This window comes from Emys orbicularis, chromosome 13, assembly GCF_028017835.1.
Source record: "Emys orbicularis isolate rEmyOrb1 chromosome 13, rEmyOrb1.hap1, whole genome shotgun sequence".
In the NCBI taxonomy this organism is placed as follows: Eukaryota; Metazoa; Chordata; order Testudines; family Emydidae; genus Emys; species Emys orbicularis.
In genome coordinates this window covers 23,097,283-23,116,666 of record NC_088695.1, presented here as the reverse complement: position 1 = coordinate 23,116,666, position 19,384 = coordinate 23,097,283, and the positions used below count along the sequence as shown (strand labels likewise).

Sequence of the window (19,384 nt, the reverse complement as noted above, 5' to 3'; positions counted from 1 at the left end):
TTTCCCGGCTCCTGCCGCTCTCCACCGCGGCGGGGACTGAAGCAACTTCCCCAGCGCAGCAGCCGGGGGGCGGGAGGGAGGAGGGGGAATGTGGGGTGCTCGGGAGGGGGCGGAGTTGGGGTGGGGAAGGGGAGGAGTTGGGGCGGGGCTGGGGGTGGGGAAGGGGAGGAGTGGGGGTGGGGGCGGGGTCCCGTGGAGTGTCCTCTTTTTGCACTATTGAAATATGGTAACCCTAATTCAGTGCTATCAGCTCCTCCCACTCCAGATCCTGAATATGATTCAGGAAGATTGAGATTAAACTGGACCATGAAGATGGACAAGTGACATTTTTCTATACTGATAACCAGGCCCCCAGCTGCACTTTCCTGATGGCCTCTTTCATGGAGGAGAGAATCCACCCCTGATTCTGGATGGGTCTGGAATGATGGCTCTCACTGTGTCCCTGAGATGGCTGGTAAAATATCCCACTGGGATTGGGTATAATAGGCCAGGGGCGGCTGAGCCTCCCCAAACAGCCCAGCATGGCGCCCCCCCCCCCCCCCCACGCTCTGCCACCAGGCTCCCTCCTGCCTGCTTCCAGTTTCTGCTCTTCTGTGGCTGGAACTGGGGGCGGCTGGGGGCGGTGTTTGCAAGGCCTGGGGCTGGGGTTGGGGGCACTGGGGCCATGGCTGCACTGCCCGGCACTCCGGGGCTGGGGTTGGGGCATTGCAGCTGTAGTGGAGGTGCTCTGGGCTCCGGCAGGGGAGGGGGATGGAATGGGGAGGGAGAGGGGCGAGGCCTCGGGCAGAAGGGGTGGGCCCAGGAGCTAGCCTCCTCCAGTGGCCGGTTCACCCACCTCCCATGCCACCTGGGTCATTAAATTGTCAATTCAGAGTGGGACCAGTTAGTGTACAATCATTTGAAACCTCACATTTATTTACTGTCAATAAAATGTTTAAAGTTATTTTCTTTCCACTGTTTTTAAAACCAGCTGAAATTCTTCGAGAGAATCTTTTTCATGAAAAATGTTCTCATTTTTTAGACAGCACTCCTATTTGTGGCCCAGATACTGCAAACCAAAGCTGAGTGAATAATGGTTTTTGTTTTTTTTTTTTTTGGTTCAGGGGCTGACCCAAAAATTCTGGGGAAAATAATTGTTTGATTCAAACTGAAACATTTTCTTTAGACTCTTTTTGTGAAATTGAAAAACTCAGCAATAAAATAATGTTTTGAATCAACTGAAACTCTTTGAATAGATTCAAAATGTTTTTGTTTGTTTGTTTGTTTTGTTTTTAGTTTTTCATTTTGATTTTGACTGTTCCAGGTGTTTTTCATTTTTTTTTAATTGGCCAAATTTGAAATTGGAACAATATTACAAAATGAAAAAAATTGGAACAAACTACCTTGAAATGGTCAAAACAAAACATTTAGACTCTTGCTATTTTATTTTTTTCTTTTTCAGCTGAATTGTTCATCATGTACAACCTGAATTCAGAGAATAGTTTGATACCAAAAAATGCATTTTCATACAAGGATGCTACAGTAATACAAATAATAAATAATAATAATAACGAAACATATCTGAGTTGAGTTCAGCATCAACATTTGGAAATGATTTGTTTGATTCAAAATGCTAATTCAAAATGATTATTTTTTAAATTGACATTTCCACTTAATGTAATTTTAGGTGGAAATAATTCAAAATGGAATGTTTGGTTTTTAATTGACATTTGAAATGAAATGTTTTATTTCAAGTTGACAAAAAAACCAACTTTGGTTTGGAGATATCAAAAACGTTGCATTTTGACTGAAAATATCAAAGCATTGATTTTTGTCCCACTGTGAAACAAACACAAATTCTGAAGAATGAGAATTTCCCACAGAAGAGAAATTCCATTTTCTGGTCAGCTCCACTGTGGATTTCAGATGTCTGATTTTGGTCCTGTTCAGTAACTCCAACAACCTTTTCTCCTCCTCTTACATACAAAGTATGCCACATAAGGCTGGTGGGGGATGGGACACTATTATGTCTGATTGGGTTAGCAGCAGAGTATTTGCATACTTTGTATAGCATGCCTGAGCAAATTCTCCAATTATTTCTAATAAGTAACTGATCAAAAAAGTAACTGATCCACTTTAACTCAAGCTTAGCCATGGTTTTGGATGTGACTGTAATAACATGTCTGTAGTCAGACACAGCTAAATTTCCCACTGGATTCAGCAAAATAAACATGAGTCAGTTCCAGGAAGGGAAACACCCAGTTGCTGCTGTAGGAGGGACATATTTTTGAGCACAGGAAATTGAACCTTATCCTGTTACACTGTCCTGGGGAGCTATGGCTGCAGAGAACCCCGTGGAAAGCCTCAAAGATGAAGCTACTTGTTCCATCTGTCTGGACTATTTCGAAGATCCAGTGTCTATACACTGTGGGCACAATTTCTGCCGAGCCTGCATCACCCAGTACTGGAGGAAGTCAGATACAAACTTCTCCTGCCCTCAGTGCAGGAAAATTGTTCAGCACAGAAACTTCAAGCCAAACAGGGTGCTGGCAAATGTTGTGGAAATAGCCAAACAGCTGAGTTTACAGGCAGCAAAAGATTCAGGAGGCGAGAGAGAGTGTGAGAAACACCAGGAGAGTCTGAAACTCTTCTGTGAAGAAGATCAAAATCTAATTTGTTGGATCTGCAGAGACTCCTGGGATCACAGAGCTCACACTGTGGTTCCCATAGAAGAAGCTGCCCAAAATTACAAGGTAAGAAATCTCTGTAGCTTTGGATTTTTTGCATACATATTTCTCTTCCTTTGCTCTGATGGTTACTGTCCCCCAACTGCACTGCATATGCAAACGATGCTATAGAAGGGAAAGTTGTACTGTGAAGTGGCAAAATAGGCAGAAAGTGTAGGATTCAAAGGTGTATGATAGTGGAAAACATCTTTCAGAAGTTGGAGCCCTTTCCAATCCATTTCTCACTGGTGTGTGTGGGGGGAGGGGAACCTTTCTAGACAATTGAAGTTGTTCAATGTAAAGTGAGGTTTGATTCACAAGCTCTTAAGGGCAATTTAGGTAATGGTGTCGCCTTCAGAGCTGCAAAGAGGAAGCTACTGCACAGAGCAAGGGTATGTCAGCACGAGAATCGCGAAGTGGCACAGCTGTGCTGCTGTAGTGTGGACACTTCCTGCAGTGGTGGAAGGAGCTCTTGTAAATCTACCTCCTTGAGAGAGGGTAGCTAGGTCAATAGGACAGCATAGTTAAGCCAACCATACTTTGCAGTGTAGACCAGCCCCACGTCCTCAAATTAGGCAGGCGATTCCAGGCTAAGGCTGCAGATGAGTTTCCCCACCAAACTTGTGAACTCAACTGATAAAAGTGCCAATTGATTAACTGAGAGGATAAGCAATTTTTAGTAAGAAATGGCAGCCTATGAGTTTAGAAGGGGTGGCATCGTCCTCCTCTTCCTCCTCCCCTCTCAGCTGTTTAGTGAGGAGTGAAGCAGGCACTACCACTATTCTTGCAAGAATCGGCTTATGCACCTGATTCCAAAAGAGGGCTTGCCGCTGAGAATCCTAGGCAGAGGGAGGTGCCTTCAGGCATCTGGGCCTCAGGGCTTGTCTACACTTAGAGCACTGCAGTGGTGCAGCTGCGCCTCTGTAGTGCTTAGTGAAGACTCTACCTACGCCGACAGGAGAGCTTCTCCCAAAGGCGTAGGCACTCTACATCCCTGAGGGGCCGTAGCTACGTCAGCGGGAGAAGCCCTCTTATCGACGTAGCACTGTGTACAGTGGGAGTTCGGTCAGTGTAACTGCGTCGCTCAGGGTGTGGATTTTCGACAGCCCTGAGTGACGCAGTTATACTGACATAAATTCGTAGTGTAGTCCAAGGCTTAGGCACTGAAATCCCTGAGAGAGGTGGAGCTTAGGACACACCCCTGTCCTTGGCATCTCCCATTGGCTACCTTAGGTGCCTCCCCGCCTAGCATGCTGGCTTTTGTGAATCCCATGCTTAGGTGCCTGTCTTTCCCCATGCATTGTGTAGGGATCATGTGGGCTCAGTTCAGAGTTTGTGGAGTCCACTGGCTTTCTAGGTATCTAAAAGTTAGGTGCTATAATGCTCAGAATTGCAACACCTAAGTCCCCCCTGGGAATGTAGCCTTGTGTCCCTTGCACTGCTTTCAAAACTCAGCCTATATATTTTTTGCATACTCTTGAGTTCTTTCATCTTTGGGATTGTATGGACTTTGCTGAACATGCCAGTAGGCCAGCTTCATTTGCCATTTTTATCCACTTTTTGCTAATGTATCAAAATTGTTGTTACTGATGTGATCTACCCTTGAAAATATAAATAAAACTGGAAACAAAGAACCTAAAATGCAACCAAAGCAAAATAACGTTTCTGTTCCTAGGCTCACATTCATAGACAACTGGAGTTTTTGAAGAAAGAGCGAGATGAGGTTCTGGATTTTAAACGGAGTGGGGAAATGAAAACCCAGAAGCTGCTGGTAAGTGCTCTTGTTACTAACTGATGCAGCAGTTCTCAAGCTTTAGCAACTCGAGGACCCTCATTTTGATTTAAAAATTTTTGTGGACCCCCAAGTCCCCCTCTCAGTCCCAGGCCCCGCCCCCACTCCACCCCTTACCCCAAGGCCCCAGCACCACCCCATCTCTTCCCACCCCTTTTTCACCCAGCCCCTCATCTTCCCTGTTTCTTTCTACCCCCTCCCCCAAGCTCACCCATCCCCACTCCTCTCCCGCCTTCCCAGCGCCTCCTGCACACTGTTGAACAGCTGTTCCCTAGCATGCAGGAGCATGCACTCGTGGACCCCCAGTGGGCCGTGGACCCCAGTTTGAGAAACGCTGCACTAATGGATATACCCCGGTCATTTCCAACAGTGTGGTTATTTTGAGTACTATCAAATTACAGTGAGTAACATGTTCCGCTCTGTATGATATTATTACTCATTTATTCCTCTTTGAAAAGTAAACTCCCTTTTGGTTTAATGGAGACACACAGAAATGTTTGATGAATAAGGCAAACAGTGGGATGGAGAAAGTGAACATAGATCACAGGGTTCTCAGTTAGAGGAACGTCTCATCCTTTGAACATTCATGAGACCTGCCGACATCACTGCAGCTCAGTAGTGATTGCAGCTGCTGTAGGACTCTCCTAGCCCCAGCGGAGCTGGTGATCCGGTGATGTCCCTGGGAGCTGCCATGGAGATGATATGAGTTCCTTATCTGGTCTCAGTTCCTGGCTCCCTGGGATTCCATAGGGCTGGGAGGACTCAATGCCAACATCATAAAAATCGCCATCTCATCGACTCCTAGATATTGAGATCAGAAGGGACCATTATCACCATCCAGCCTGACCTCCTGCATGACACAGGCCTGAGAACCTCACTCAGTGATTTCTGCACCAAGCCTATGTTGGAGCTGCAGCAGATGTTTTAGAAAGACAGTCAGCTGGCCCTAATTGGCCACTTTTTTATCCATCTTAGCTGTGTGGGCAGAACATTGTTCTTGTTGCTGTATAAACTGTTCTTCTGCTAGGTGCTGTATAAACAGAGAACAAAAAGATGATCCCTGCCCCAAAGAGCTGACAGTCTAAGTGTAAAACCAGAGACAACAGCTGGCTACAGACAGATGGGGGAGCACAAGGGACCAGTGGGACAATATTGTTCAGCATGATTGGCAACGGTCTCAGCACATCAGCAGCCTAACCCTCGCCAAGTGGTTTTGTAGCCATCATGGAGCAGGAGAGTTTTAAGGAGGGTTTTTATGGAAGATAATGAGAGAGTTTTGTGGATGTTTATGGGAGCTTCTTCCAAGCATGAGGAGCAGCATGGAAGAAAGTGCAGTGAAAGATTATACATAGGCTGGGGATGGGTTGTGAAGGGCTTTGAAAGTACAGACAAGCAGCTCATGTTTGATGCAACAGAAAAAGTGGGACCTGGTGTAGGGATGCAAAGAGAGGGGTGACATGGTCAAAGCGACGGGCTAGGAAAATGACCTTTGCAGCAGCATTCTGAATGGATACAAGCAGGAAAAGATTGCAGCGATCAAGGACAGAGAGAAAGATGCTGCAGTAATCAAGACATGAGATGATGAGAGTATAGATGAGGGTTTTAGCTGTGGAGAGGGATAGGAAATGAAACTCTAGTCTCACCTCCATAGGGGCTATATCCAGACAAGCATGAGGCATCTTCTCATTTCAATACTATAGTGATGGTGAAGGGTTATCTCCAACGTACATTTTCTATCCAGCCTGTACATTTCTGCACCCCAAATTGCATGCATCTACTGACTACAACTGTGCCTGTGAAATGGTCTCAGCTGGTGTGGGGATGGGATTTCGCCATCTGTTCCAACAACTTGGGTTTGTCTCTGGTATTACCTAGGTACCCTGTGTTGTCAGACTCTTCCTCCTCACACCCGCCTAGCTGCAGGGTATGTCATGCCACAATCTTGAGCTCTCTGTGTAGAACACTCACATTTGAATCTCCACAAGTCTCTTGTTCTTGCATCAGGTGATTAGACAGTCAACCAGCACCTCTGCTTTCATTGACCTGCCTGGATGCAATTCTGAGTCCGATGGTCCCCAATAATTTGTGTACCGCAAATTATATATCCAGAGACTTGAAAGCACAAGAATGGGGGTTAAGACATTGTGGCCCTTCATGTCTGCTTGGCTGTGCACATTTTTCTGTAGGATGCATGTGGAGCATCACTCATAGAACTGGCTGGGAAATGGTTTTCCTATCTCCTGAATATTTTTTGAGTGTTTGAGATTTTTCCCCATGTGATGAAAAGTAAAATCTCAAAAATATTCATGAACCAAAAAATATTTTTTCCCATTTTGGGTCAATCAAATGTGTTTTGACTCAGTAATTTTGAAACATTTCATTTCAATTTTGACCTTTTCCCCCCATTTTTTTAAAAAAACCTCAGTCTAAATTAGTTTAAATTTAAAATGAAAAGTCATTTTAAACCAGATTTCTTCAATCTAAAAAGTCAAAACAAAGTATTGACAATTTGGAATTTGTCTGAGTTGGGAAATCTGCCACACCTGACCCGTGTCACAAACAGTTTTGGGTTTGATAACTCTACATTTTTCAACAACAAAAAACAAAATGATTAGATGAAAAATTCCTGACCAGTTCTAGTCACTGACTCCTGGCAAATGTTTTTGTGTCATTGCCTTTCTCTTTCAATCCAATTCTGAGTCACTCCTCCTCCCTCTTGTCAATTTTCCTGTTATTGGAAGGATGTGGTTTTCAGGAGGCCAGTGATAAAGGAGACAGAGGGTTAAGTATGAAAACTTTAAAAAAAAAAAAAAAAAAAAATTGCTCTAACCTTTATGACCAGTTTGGCCAGCTGGGAGGCTACAGAAAAATCTCCTCTTTCTATGCCAAGTGTTGAGTTGTGAGGGATTGAATGAAATGCTGCTCACTGCACACAAAGGGCTTTGTAGAATTTCATGACTCTTCCTGCTCCTCAACTGCCCTTTTCTTCTTTCACATTTGCTTATGGCAGAAACAGACAGAAACCCAGAGGCAGAAGATTGTGTCCGAATTTCAGCAAGTGCGCCAGTTAGTGGAGGAAAAACAGCGATTCCTGCTTGCCCAGCTGGATGAGCTAAACAAGGACATTTTAAAGAGGCAGAACAACTATATTGCCAAAATCACAGAAGAAATATCCCGTCTTGACCACCTGATCAGTGAGCTGGAAGGGAAGTGCCAGCAGCCAGCGAGTGAATTCCTGCAGGTGAGACTGTGGATCAGAGACACCCCAGCTCCCTGCACAGGGAAGGAGAGTCTTTTAAATTGGTATTGGCATCCAGGATTATCATAGTCAAGTAAACTGTTTTATTTTCTGAATGAAGAGTAACAGATTCACAGTTGTCCTGCATAAAAGTGGACAGGTGTTTGTGGCCCAGTCTCTTCCAGGGTGGCCAGCCTTCTTCCACATGTGCGATTTTTAATTGCAAGATTTCTTATCCCACAAAATGGGTATTCCTGGAAGCTAATAGCCTTAAACTGCTGCATTCTCTGATCCCATCCTCCATTCTGCAGCACGCTGAATTGAAGTAACTCCTGGTTCCTGTGTTCCTTGTTGTCACCCAGATTCTCCCTGGTAGTAAAATCCTAGAAATGAAACATACCTTGGACTCTGCATTCCAGCCCGCTGTCTGTGGGTAGCTCTCATTCACACCCCTGAGAGATATGCACACACCACTGACGGGTGGGGGAGGGCCTCTTGAAGCATTTTTGGAGAAAAGTTCACCACAAGGTCAAACATCACACAGAGAACAGGAATCCAAGGAACTAAGATATTAAAATGAAACGAAGCTGCCAACTATGTGTAAAGTTGCTGGCTGCAGGGGACTTGGGCTGGAACTCAGACTGGGGGTGTCAAAGTGAGTCTGCCCCAGAGCAGGAGGGGTCCTCAGTGTGCAGCGTGTGGGACTGAGCTCCCTGTTCTCTCTCGCCCCTCTAGGACGTCAGAAGCACCTTGAGCATGTACGAGGCTCCTTCTCACTCCCCCTCATTCGCCACAGTTCTGGAAGGAGCTTGGACACTAGGGGCCAGATTTACAAAGGTATTGTTACCCCTTTTGGCCCTAGTGGCTGGCCAAAAACTCAGGGTCTTGTAATGTTGTTCATGCTGGAAACAGAAACTGGAGATAGAGTCAGGTATTCCTTTGATGCAATCCTGTTTATTTACAAAATATGTACAAAGTCCTGCTTCCCCGGGGATGGGGGCGGGGGAGGGGGGGAGAGAATCCAACAACAGGAGACAGTTTCCTCACTCACAACTCCAAGCCTCTCTTAGCCAGCACTCAGCCCCGAAAGCTGGAGCTCCTCGGGGCCATGCCCCAGTGCTTGCTCAGGCTGTGTCTGGAGCTTCCTTCTCTGTCTCTCTGTGCGGTGTGTCTGTTGCTTCTCACTCACACACACACACACGCACCCCTCTACCCAAAATATCCCCAGTGAATCCCTTCCACCTGTATCATTCCAATTCCTGAGTGGCCTCACATTTGTCTTTGTTCTGGTGGGGACACATACTCCTCTGTGGTTGGAGGCCCCTCTCATTTCAGCTTCCTGCTTCCATAAAGGAGTTCAGTGACTTCCTACGACTTGTCACAGTTCCAGGGTTAACGGCACCTCCGTCCCTCCCGTGGCCTCCTCTAGGGCAGCCCTTTAGGTCTCAGGCCTCCAGCCATCACCTCTCTCTGGGCAGGAACCCATGTTCCTCTCTCTCCAGACCAGGGGTTTAGGCTTGCAGTCCCCTCGTAATTCATTGCACCTACCCCAGCAGGACTGGCCTTAGTCCAGCACTGCGCTTCGCACCTTCTCAGGGGACAATGACAGGGTCACCCATGACCAGCCGGCTTGCACCCAGTGCAGTACATTTATTTTCAGACTGAGGAAACCTATCATAAAAAAACGAGCCTACACTCACCCATCTGTCATGGGGACACCTTGGCAATGTCCAGCCCTTCTAGCAGGGGTTTTCCCTCTTGGCTGCAATGTCATGTCAGTTTTTGGATCAAAATTAGGGACATTCTCAGCCAGTTCAGGCTGCCCCTTTATACCACAAACTTTTTTTTTTGTCTCCGGGGCCTCTTGAACCTGGTCTGAACCAGTCTGTGCAATGCACCCCGGAGGTGGGACATCTCTGGAGTGGTTAACCCATCCCAGGATGGAAAGGAATTAGCCCCCACTGATTTTAGTTCTTGGGGGGAGCTCGGTTACCCTCCCCTATAGATGCAGAATACAATCCCTGGCTCACAAAGATACAGAGAACATTTACAGGTACAAAAGCTTATGAGTAATCTCATTGCACAGCTCCATATAATCATCTTTTCAAGTTTCCACATTCCTAAGATCTTGCATCTCCCATGCAGTTATCTCAAAGGACGGGTGGCAGTTGCATTTACCAGCTCCAGTGAGGTTTAACCCAGGTTATTACAGTATTTAGCCTATAGCTGTGCAGATGGTGCTTAGTGGGACTTTCAGAAGCTGCTAGCTATGGGGAACTGCAGATAGCTAGTGATGGCCAAGTTAGTTCCCTCTGAGCAGGAGGGGTTCCCAGTGACTAGCATGTGGGACTGAGCTCTCTTTTCTCTCTCTCTCTCTCTCTCTCTCTCTCCTTTCTAGGACATCACAAGTGCCTGGAGCGAGTACATGGCTCCTTCTCACTCTGCCTCCTTCTTGTCGACTCTGGAAGGGGTTTGGACAGCAGGGGCCAAATTTGTACAGGTATTTAGTCATCTGAATGTGCAGCTAGATGCTCACTGGGACTTCCAAAAGCTGCTAGCTACAGAGAATGGCATGTGCAGCTCAACTAGTGATGCCAAGGGGGTCCCCTCCAGCACAGGAGGGGTCCCCAGTGTGGGGCACGTGGGACTGAACTCCCTTTTTTCTCTCTCCCTCTTCTAGGACATCAGAAGCACCTTGAGCGGGTAAGTGGCTGCTGCTCGCTCCCCCAAGAGGATGTTTCCATTTTGCAGGGCGTGATACAAAATATTTTTTTACTCTTGAATATTTTCCACACAACTGATTTTCAGTTAAAAACACTGGAATTTTGAATATCTGTTTTACCCCCACCCGTATCTTCTCTCCTTTTATTTCTTTTTTCTTTTTCGTAACCTAGTGCCATAAAACAAATGATGTCCAAGGTTGTGACTGGTTTGTTCATTTCTAAGTTTTTCTTTCCTTTTTCCCTTTGATGACACTTTTCAAAACTTCTCCACCTTGGGCAGTGCTACAGAGTGGCAGAGCTAGTGGAATCGGACAGGAATCTTTGGGGATTGTTGCTCAAATCCTGCAGTTTGCCTCCCTGTCTCACACTTTCCCCATCCTCCTTAGATACAGTGAGCGTAGGCTGGCTGTGTCTGGATCCAGAGTTGCATTCACTGGGGAGAGACAGAGAGCAGCAGGCACTGGCTGGGGTTTTCTGCTCAGTGTCCCCACCTGGTTCCCTAATTTTTAACTTTTAACCCCTCTCCTGTTCTTGTTCTCTTCTTCGTTGTCCCCAGTACTTCTCTGTGGGGAGAGACAGAGAATAAGACATAAGGGGCAGAGCTCAGCCCTGCGGGAGGGTTTGATAATGTCAGTGACTGAATCTGCCCCAGCTGGAGAGTGATTCAGGGAATCTCCTTCCTCCAGGATTTACCCAGCTCTGACTGGGGAGCAGCTCTGAGATCTCAGCATAGTGCAGGGAGATTCCCTCACCGACAGAGACGGGTCAGTGCCAGAGTGAAAGGATCAGCTGAGCCAGGCCTGAGACTCAGAATCTGTCCCCGCCTGAGCCCACCTCTCCTCTCTGGGGCAAATGGGAACCCTGGTATCACAGGGGAGCCCCATCAGATTGTTGTGGAAACTATCCCCCGCTCATTGTTTAGTGGGTACATGCACATCCCCTTAAAATGTCTCCTCCTTGCATCTTGCTGCTTCCCAGCTGCTTTCCATGCCGTACACCAGACAGTTCAGCTGGCTGAATTTCTTCATGCAGGAAATTAGTCCACCAAAAAGTGTCCTCCATCTTAAAATGGCCTCTCATTTTGGATTTCAAAACTCTCCAAACTTTGGAAGAGCTACAGAGTTTCATTTTTCTTGTAGCTTTTCCAAAGCTGAGGAAGATTTGAAAAACTAGATTGGCAAATGGAAAATAAAATAAAATAGGGGAGGAAAACACATGCCAAAAAACCTAGACATCATTCAGCAAATTGCATTCAGCATAGGCGCCAACTCCATGGGCCCTGGAGCACCCCTGGGGGAAAATTAGTGGGTGCTCCCCATACCTCCAGCCCCACCTCCTCCTCCCTCCCTGAGCATGCCGTGTCCCTGCTCCTCCACCTACCTCCCAGCGTTTCCCGCCCGGCCACCGCCAAACAGCTGTTTGGCAGAGTTAGCACGCTTGGGGTGGGGGGGAAGGAGCAGGAACGTGGCGCACTCAGGGGAGGAAGTGGGGCCAGGGCAGGGAATTTGGGGAAGGGGTTGGAATGGGGGCAGGGAAGGGCTGGGAAGAGGCGGGACAGGGGCAGGGGCGGGGCCTTATGGAAGGGGTGGAGTGGGGGCAGGGCCGGAGGCGGGGGGTGTCGAGCACCCACGGGAAAGAGGGGAAATCGACGCCTATGGCATTCAGTGGTATAAGGTTAAAAAAGGAGAGAGAAAGGAGCGAATGGGGGAACAAAACCCAGAACAAATAAAAAGAAAATTGTAATTTTGAAAGTCGCTTAGGTGCGTTTTTTTAAATTTTACCCACAAACACAATTTAAAAAAAAGTTTTTTAGAGATGGTTTTCTAGAGATGGTTTGGAGAACAACTGCTCACTAGGAAAGATCAGGGACTGCAACTGTATGAGGGGGTGGGGGATTCCTTGCTTCCAACCTTTCTCCTTTTGATCTCACAAGCGAGAGACAGGTGCAGGGTGTCTCCTCAAGCTTTGATGTATTTCGATTGAACAATCCAATGATGATGAATTTTGCAGGTCATTTTCTCTAGAGGCAGACAGAGGACGTTTGAGAATCCAGTGAATCTTTCTCCTGAATTTAAATGGGGCAGCTGGGATTTCTCTGAAAAGACCAGAATTCTGCACAACATTCTGAAGAACTTCAAAGGTAAAAAAATCTGGGGCTTTCCTATGTTAAATGTTTGTGAGTCACAAGCAAAAGTGAAGACAAGAACTGCAGGTAAAGATTTGTTTGTGGCGATGAAAAGCGATCTGCCCCGATGGTTAGTTTACCATTTGTTAGTGTCTGATAATATTCTGTGCTGGTTACAGCAGGACACAGAGGGTTAAATCTTGGTTCTGTTGAAGTCAATGGCAAAACTTCTACTGATTATAATGGGACCAGGATTTTACCCAGAGATTTTAATATCAGCTCAGAGAGACTTGGGAGCAGTTTGCCTTCACCTGCTGGAACTGAAGATGTCATGGAAAATGTGCTGTCACTCTGAGTGAGTGGGTAGATGGAGGGAAGCTGTAGCATTTTGATTAGTAGACATTGTAGTATTTTTATAACACCTGGGGACCCCAGCCAAGATCAGGGCGGTGTGCGTACACACAGCAAGAGACAATCCCTGCCCCAAAGAGCTTCCAGTCTCACTAGGCACAACAGACAAAGGGTGGCCGGTGGCAATGACCTGCCCAAGCTCAAAGAGCAGAGCTGGGAAAGAGGGATAACATACAAGCAGACTGACAGTGATGGGCTGCATATGTCCTGGGATTGCCACCAGGGTTTTCCTGTTTGTTTCTCTTCTCTCTCAAGTGAGGTTGTGTTGGGGGAGAATTAACTAAACTGAGAGATGAAGGGGGGATGCTGCGGGGGTCAGAGGGAAAGGAGAAGAGAGAGGGAAGTTGGGTAGCATGGGGAGCAGGTGTGGAGTCTGGCTGAAGTGAGGGGACTGTGAGGGAGGCAACAGGAGAAAGTTTCAGTGACCAGCCAAGCAGCGGAGGGGAAAGACTGTCCAGACTTGACACTGTAAAGAAAAAAGGTGTGCGAGGAGGAGGGGAACAATCAGATGCTGACGACACAACACCCCGGACAGCCTGGCGGTGGGGATTAAATGTGGCACCTCTGGAGCTGATAGAATGAGTTTCTGCAGCCTGAGCTCAGAGATTCAGCTTTCTTAGCTGCTGTTGTAGCAGGATCATCAACCTCTGTATGTGGCCCAGCCACCACTTGAAGGTGATAGGGAGCCATACTGTGTGGGTGGTACCATCAGCTAGCCTGCCCTGATCTCTGCACTGACAGAGCTGTCCAGCTATTTGATGTCAGGAGATAGGGGCTTGGTAATGTCTATAGAATTCAACAGAGTAGCTTCTTTGAATGTTAGTGAAGGGGTCTGGGCCACCACCCCTCCACCAATATGATCCTGTTTGTCAGTGTACTCAGCTGTTATGTATTGTCCAGATTCCTACCTTCTGAGCTCTCTTGGGCAAGGAACTGTTCACATGAAGCCTAATACAAAGGGCCCTAATTCCCTATTGGGGTCCTCAGGCCTGACCACATGAGAAGTAATAATTAATAAACAATTACTACTAAGGATAGCTCTGTCTGCATCTCCCCCAAAAGTTATATTAAATCACAAAACGATTGTCACCTACTGATCAAATCCTGAGATCTCCTCTCTCTCTCACCTTTTTCATCCTCTAGAGACTCTGGTGTCAGAATGGAGGCTGGACAAAGGTAATTCCTGGGGGCAATGGGGAGTGGGGACAGTTGCATGTGAATGTTATCCTGAACTGAGGATAAATAATAATGATTTGTCTCCCTGGATTTTCTGGTAGAAAAACAAGCATAAAAATTCAATAAAGCAAAAAGTAGGAAACAATATCATGTGCACCAGACATTTTTCAGCTAGCTCTAATTAAAAACAAACACAAGATAATCAACCCAATTAGGAAATTCATATAATAGAATATCAGGGTTGGAAGGGACCTCAGGAGGTCATCTAGTCCAACCCCCTACTCAAAGGGGGACTAATCCCCAGACAGATTTTTGCCCCAAATCCCTAAATGGCCCCCTCAAGGATTGAACTCACAACCCTGGGTTTAGCAGGCCAATGCTCAAACCACTGAGCTATCCCTCCCCCAATTAATCTAACACTTTTTGGCGAGATGCCCTCTTGAGAGTGGATGGTGGGAAGAGATTAAAATTCAACTGGCCAGATTCCTCTAGTCAAGATCTGAACCACAGGATCAAACTTCTGAACGTTGCCACCCTGTTTTAAAAGTGATTAAATGTTGAAATTGAAATGGCAGCGTGGAAGCCTGAGCTGAGTTGAACTGTGGCTCTGAGGAACCTTAGGAAATTTGCTAGGCTACTAGTAAAAATTCACGGCTCACCGACGTGACACAAGTGAACCCCCCAGCACAGACTCCCACATAGAGTGAGGTCCACAGGAGTGAAGGTCCCCTCCCCTCAAGCTTCTGCAGCTGCTGTGAACCTCATAAGACACTCCAGGTACTCGCAACCTTCCAATACATTCCATGGGGCCTGCCAGTCATGGCAGGTACTGAGGAGCTTGCTATGGTTCCCCAGGGGGTTATGTACTTTTCTAGGCACTGAGGATGAACGTCCTTACATATTCCTAGGGTTTCCTCCTGAGGCTCCTCAAGACCTGCTTCATCAGCTCAGGCAGTTTAGGCATCAGCATAGCTGTGGTCACCTGTTGGGCTGACAGGCCCTGGAGCTCCAAGCACTGACTCAGGACTGAGTCAGGAAAACACTGAAACCCATGCTTCAGTCCAGCCTTATTCAGGAAATGGCCTGCTTCATTTAAGCACCTGCTTAAGTTCTCTCCTGAACAGGGGTGCCTAAGAATGCCATGCTCCAAAGCCAGGTGGGTAGGCTAGCCCCTGGGGGAGGCTGATGAGAGGGGGGGTGTCCTAAGCCCCACCCCCTCACAGAGATAAGCGAAGTCCAGGCTGCAGGGAGGCCCCATCTCTGCTTGTGATTCTCAGGCCGGGAACCTCCTTGGAGTTAGGCGCCATATCCTCTTTTAGCAAGAAGCCGAGCAGGCGCCTAAAGTCACTCGCCTACGTTTTTCAGAGTAAAAGTTCCCTAGTCACCATGTTTCCATCTCTAGGTGTGCACACTGCTGTCCCCCTGTGGGCCTCCAGCTGCCCGTCTCCTCCCTCAGCCCCAGAGCTATTCTCAGAGAGAGGTAAAAGAGGCATTCCGTTGCCTAACTCACATGCAGGGACTGATCCAATAGGTGTGCGCAGAGGCTACCTTCTGGAGCTGACACCATTCCAAATCTGGCTGATGGTGGTGTCAGCAGCAGCTGCTTTATATCTTTTAGCCCAGTGGCTGGTGCACTCACCTGGGAGCTGGGAAACCCCAGTTCAAGTCCACCTTTCTATTAGACGGGGAGAAAGGAGTTGAACAGGGTCTCTCACAGGAGCAGCAGAAACTAGGCAGCTATGGATCTTTTACTCTGAAAAAAGTAGGTGCTGCATGACTTTAGGTGTCTACAGCATTTGACAGGGAATTTGGGGCAGTGCCGTGGAATCAAAATTGAGACTTAGGTGCCTAATTCCTTTTGAGCATCGAGCCCCACATCACTATTCCAGGGACTCCCAACACTTTGCGTGGGGGCGAACGCCACAAAGGGTCAGGGTGCACTGTGCGCTGTCAGGCAGGAAGCGATGGGTGCAGGAGGAAAAGATTCGGAGTCTCAGGCCTGGCGTGGCCAATCCTTTTGCTGTCTCTGACCCATCCTTGCAGTGACTCTCCCCTGCACTTTGATGAGATCTCAGAGCTGCCTCTATTCAGAGCTGAGTAAATCCTAGAGGAAGGAGATTCCCTGAGTCACTCTCCAGCTGGGGCAGATTCTGTCACTGGCATGATCAACCCCTCCCCCAGGGCTGAGCTCTGCCTCTGATACTCTGATTTTCTCTCTCATTCTCTCTCCAGAAAATGTGACGCTGGATCCAGACACAGGAAATCCCTGGCTCATCGTGTCTGAGGATCAGAAAGGCATGAGATGGCAGAATCCATACAACAATTTCAGAGTAGAAGATTTATCGTTTCTCCCAGTCCTGGGCTGTGAGGCATTCACCTCGGGCAGACATTACTGGGAGGTGGAGTTGAAGGAGGGGGGGAACGTGCGTCTAGGGGTCGCCAGAGAGTCTGTGAAGAGAATGGGAAAGGTCAGCTTGAAGCCCAAAGCGGGGGTCTGGGCTATAGAGCAGTTGGGGCCCTATTACCAAGCTTTCACCTCCCCTATTACCAACTTGTCTCTGAGTCGGAGCCCCAGAAAGATCGGGGTCTATCTGGACTATGAAGGGGGGCAGGTGACATTTTATGATGCTGATACCAAGGCCCTGATCTTCGCGTTCCCACCAACCTCTTTCACTGGGCAAAGAATTCGCCCTTTCTTCTTTCTTTTTGGTGTAAACTCCCAGCTCAGACTGTCCCTGAGACGTCCAGAGTTTGGGGGAGGATATCAGAAAACCCCATCAGCACCTATGAAACGAGCTTCTCTAATCTCTGCCCTCTCTGATCCTGAACGATTCCCATGTTCCTGCAGAGACATCGAAACTGCAGACAGGCCAGGAAAGTCCATGCCAGTGTAACCCACTGATCAGTACATGTCACATGCCCCCCTCTTGGTCTGAGCTGCAGAGGATGTGACTCTGTTACAGTGGCTGGCTGTAGAGGCTGGCTGCTTAGCTCACGCTGCAGTGACTCAGGTATCTGGATTTAGAGAGTCCTGGTTCAATGCCCAGTGTGCTGGCCAAGATGGGGCTATTATACCGATATTGCAGCAGGCCTCTCCTGTCTGTCTCTGGTGTTCAGTGGGACCATGGCAGACTTCCAGAGAGTGAGGGGGAAGCTGCTTGCATAGCTGTAGGGGAATGCTCAGGCACCTCATCAAAAGGCCTGTCTTGCTCTGGGGAAGAAACCAACTCTCACTTTCCCCGGTAATTGTTGAACCCATTGTAACATGGGCATCTCATAGCCTTTCAGGCCCAGGTCCTCAAAGGTACATAGGTGCCTACCTACCATTGATTGCAGTGGGAGTTAGGTGCCTAAATATCTTTGAGGATCTGGGGCCTGGTCTCCGATTCTGGAGACTAAAATACTCTGCTTCACAAACAGACCGAAACCAGCCCCCAGAATTGGGGCTCGATTTATTTTAGCTCCCATTAGGCACCTAAATAAGAGGCCAGATTTTCAAAAGAGTTTAGCCAGAAGTTTCCACCTCCCAGTTGGTCTCATTGAGAATTAACTGGTTGCTTCATTAGGTGCTTAAATGGGAGAAGAGCTCTTTGGAAAAGCCAGCCCCAGTTGTGGTGACTGAGGCCTGTAAAATCTGGCCTGCTGTGACTTGTATCTAGAGCTGGCTGAAACATGTCAAATGAAAATGTTCTGCAATGGTCAGGCCTCCCCTCTGCCATGCTGGTGTTCAGTCTGTTCCAGGGGACATGCCGCACACTGCGTTCATGCAGACCTTACCGTTCTGCCTTTTTGTTTCACTGGGGTCTCAAATAAAGTAATTTTGACTGAAAATACAGGGTTGCTTCTTACGTATGGAAAAATCTAAAACCCACGAGGAGGGGTTTGTAAAACAACACTGAAGACTCAAAGAAAATCTAGAGCTTTTCAGGTTGTGACTGTTCAGCGCAGAGCTCACCGGCCTAGGAGGTGCCTAGCAATGGGAGGGACTGGGATTCTTCTCGCAAGGCTCACACAAACTGGGAGGGTGAGGGAGACAATGCAGCTTACATGATGATCTGCTCAGCAGAAATGGAGGCAAGAATTTCCATCCTGCTTTGAACCAGGCTGAGATCCCAGCACATTCTATAGGGGCTCCTGAGTAGCCACCACGTGGACTTTCAGCCATTGCCCACAAGAAGACCCTCTATGCCCCGCTAGTGATTCAACCTTCCCAATCCAGTTTTGAAATGATGCATACTGAATCCCTTAAGGTTCACATGCGCTTCTTTCTTTGACAACATTCAGGGGAAGACAAAGATCCAGATCTCATATCACAATCACAGTTCTGAGCAACTCTCACACTGATCTCCAGATCTCCTCATATCACAAGCACAGCTCTGAGAACCTCTCACACTCATCCCCAGGTCTCCTCATATCAGAGGTACAGCTCAGAGAACATCTCACACTAATCCCCAGATCTCATATCACAGTCACAGCTCTGAGAAACTCCCCACAGTAATCCCCAGATCTATATCACTGTCACACCTTTCAGAAACTTCTCACACTGATCTCCATATCTCCTCATTTCATAGTCTCAGCTCTGAGAATCTCTCACACTAAACCCAGATCTCCCCGTATCACAGCAGAACTCATTACGCTATTCCTGAGATCTCCTCATATCACAGTTACAGCTCTGAGAAACTACACACAATAATCCACAGATCTCCTCGTATCATAGTCACAGCTCTGGGAAACTCCTCACACTAATCCCTAGATCTCCTCATATCACATTCACAGTTCTGAGAAACTCCTCACAGTGATCCCCAGATCTCCGAATATCACAGTCACAGCTCTGAGAAAGTACCCACAATAATCCCCAGATCTCCTCAGATCACAGTTACAGCTCACGGAAACTCCTCACACTCCTTTGATCTCCTCGTATCACAGTCACAGCTCTGGGAAACTCCTCACACTAATCCCCAGATCTCCTCGTATCAGAGTCACAGTTTTGAGAAATTCCTCACACTGCTCCCCAGATCTCCGAATATCACAGTCACAGCTCTGAACCTACACACACTAATCCCCAGATCTCCTCATATCACAGTCACAGCTCTGAGACCCTCTCACACTAATCCCCAGATCTCCCCATATCACAATCACAGCTCTGAGAATCTCTCACACTAATATCCAGATCTCCCCGTATCACAGCAGAACTCTGAGAATCTCATTACAGTA

At 47.5% G+C, this 19,384-nt stretch overlaps 1 protein-coding gene across 1 annotated transcript; it reads left to right on the top strand.

The window, feature by feature from the left end:
- Positions 1–2,300: 2,300 nt before the first annotated feature.
- Positions 2,301–17,661, top strand: LOC135887679 (E3 ubiquitin-protein ligase TRIM39-like). The gene is made up of 9 exons (XM_065415405.1): positions 2,301–2,732; positions 4,381–4,476; positions 7,508–7,738; positions 8,471–8,572; positions 10,134–10,235; positions 10,416–10,438; positions 12,483–12,598; positions 14,138–14,170; positions 16,403–17,661. The coding sequence occupies exons 1-9, from the start codon at positions 2,316–2,318 to the stop codon at positions 17,062–17,064; spliced, it is 1,782 nt and encodes a 593-aa protein (XP_065271477.1). The 5' UTR covers positions 2,301–2,315; the 3' UTR covers positions 17,065–17,661.
- Positions 17,662–19,384: the final 1,723 nt, after the last annotated feature.

What these genes read in the sequence shown, in the direction of transcription:
- LOC135887679 (XM_065415405.1), top strand. Translation starts at nt 2,316, where the DNA reads ATGGCTGCAGAGAACCCCGTGGAAAGCCTCAAAGATGAAGCTACTTGT. An exon ending in AAGCTGCCCAAAATTACAAG is followed by an intron (nt 2,733 to 4,380) that starts GTAAGAAATCTC and finishes TTCTGTTCCTAG; the next exon opens with GCTCACATTCATAGACAACT. An exon ending in CAGCGAGTGAATTCCTGCAG is followed by an intron (nt 7,739 to 8,470) that starts GTGAGACTGTGG and finishes TCGCCCCTCTAG; the next exon opens with GACGTCAGAAGCACCTTGAG.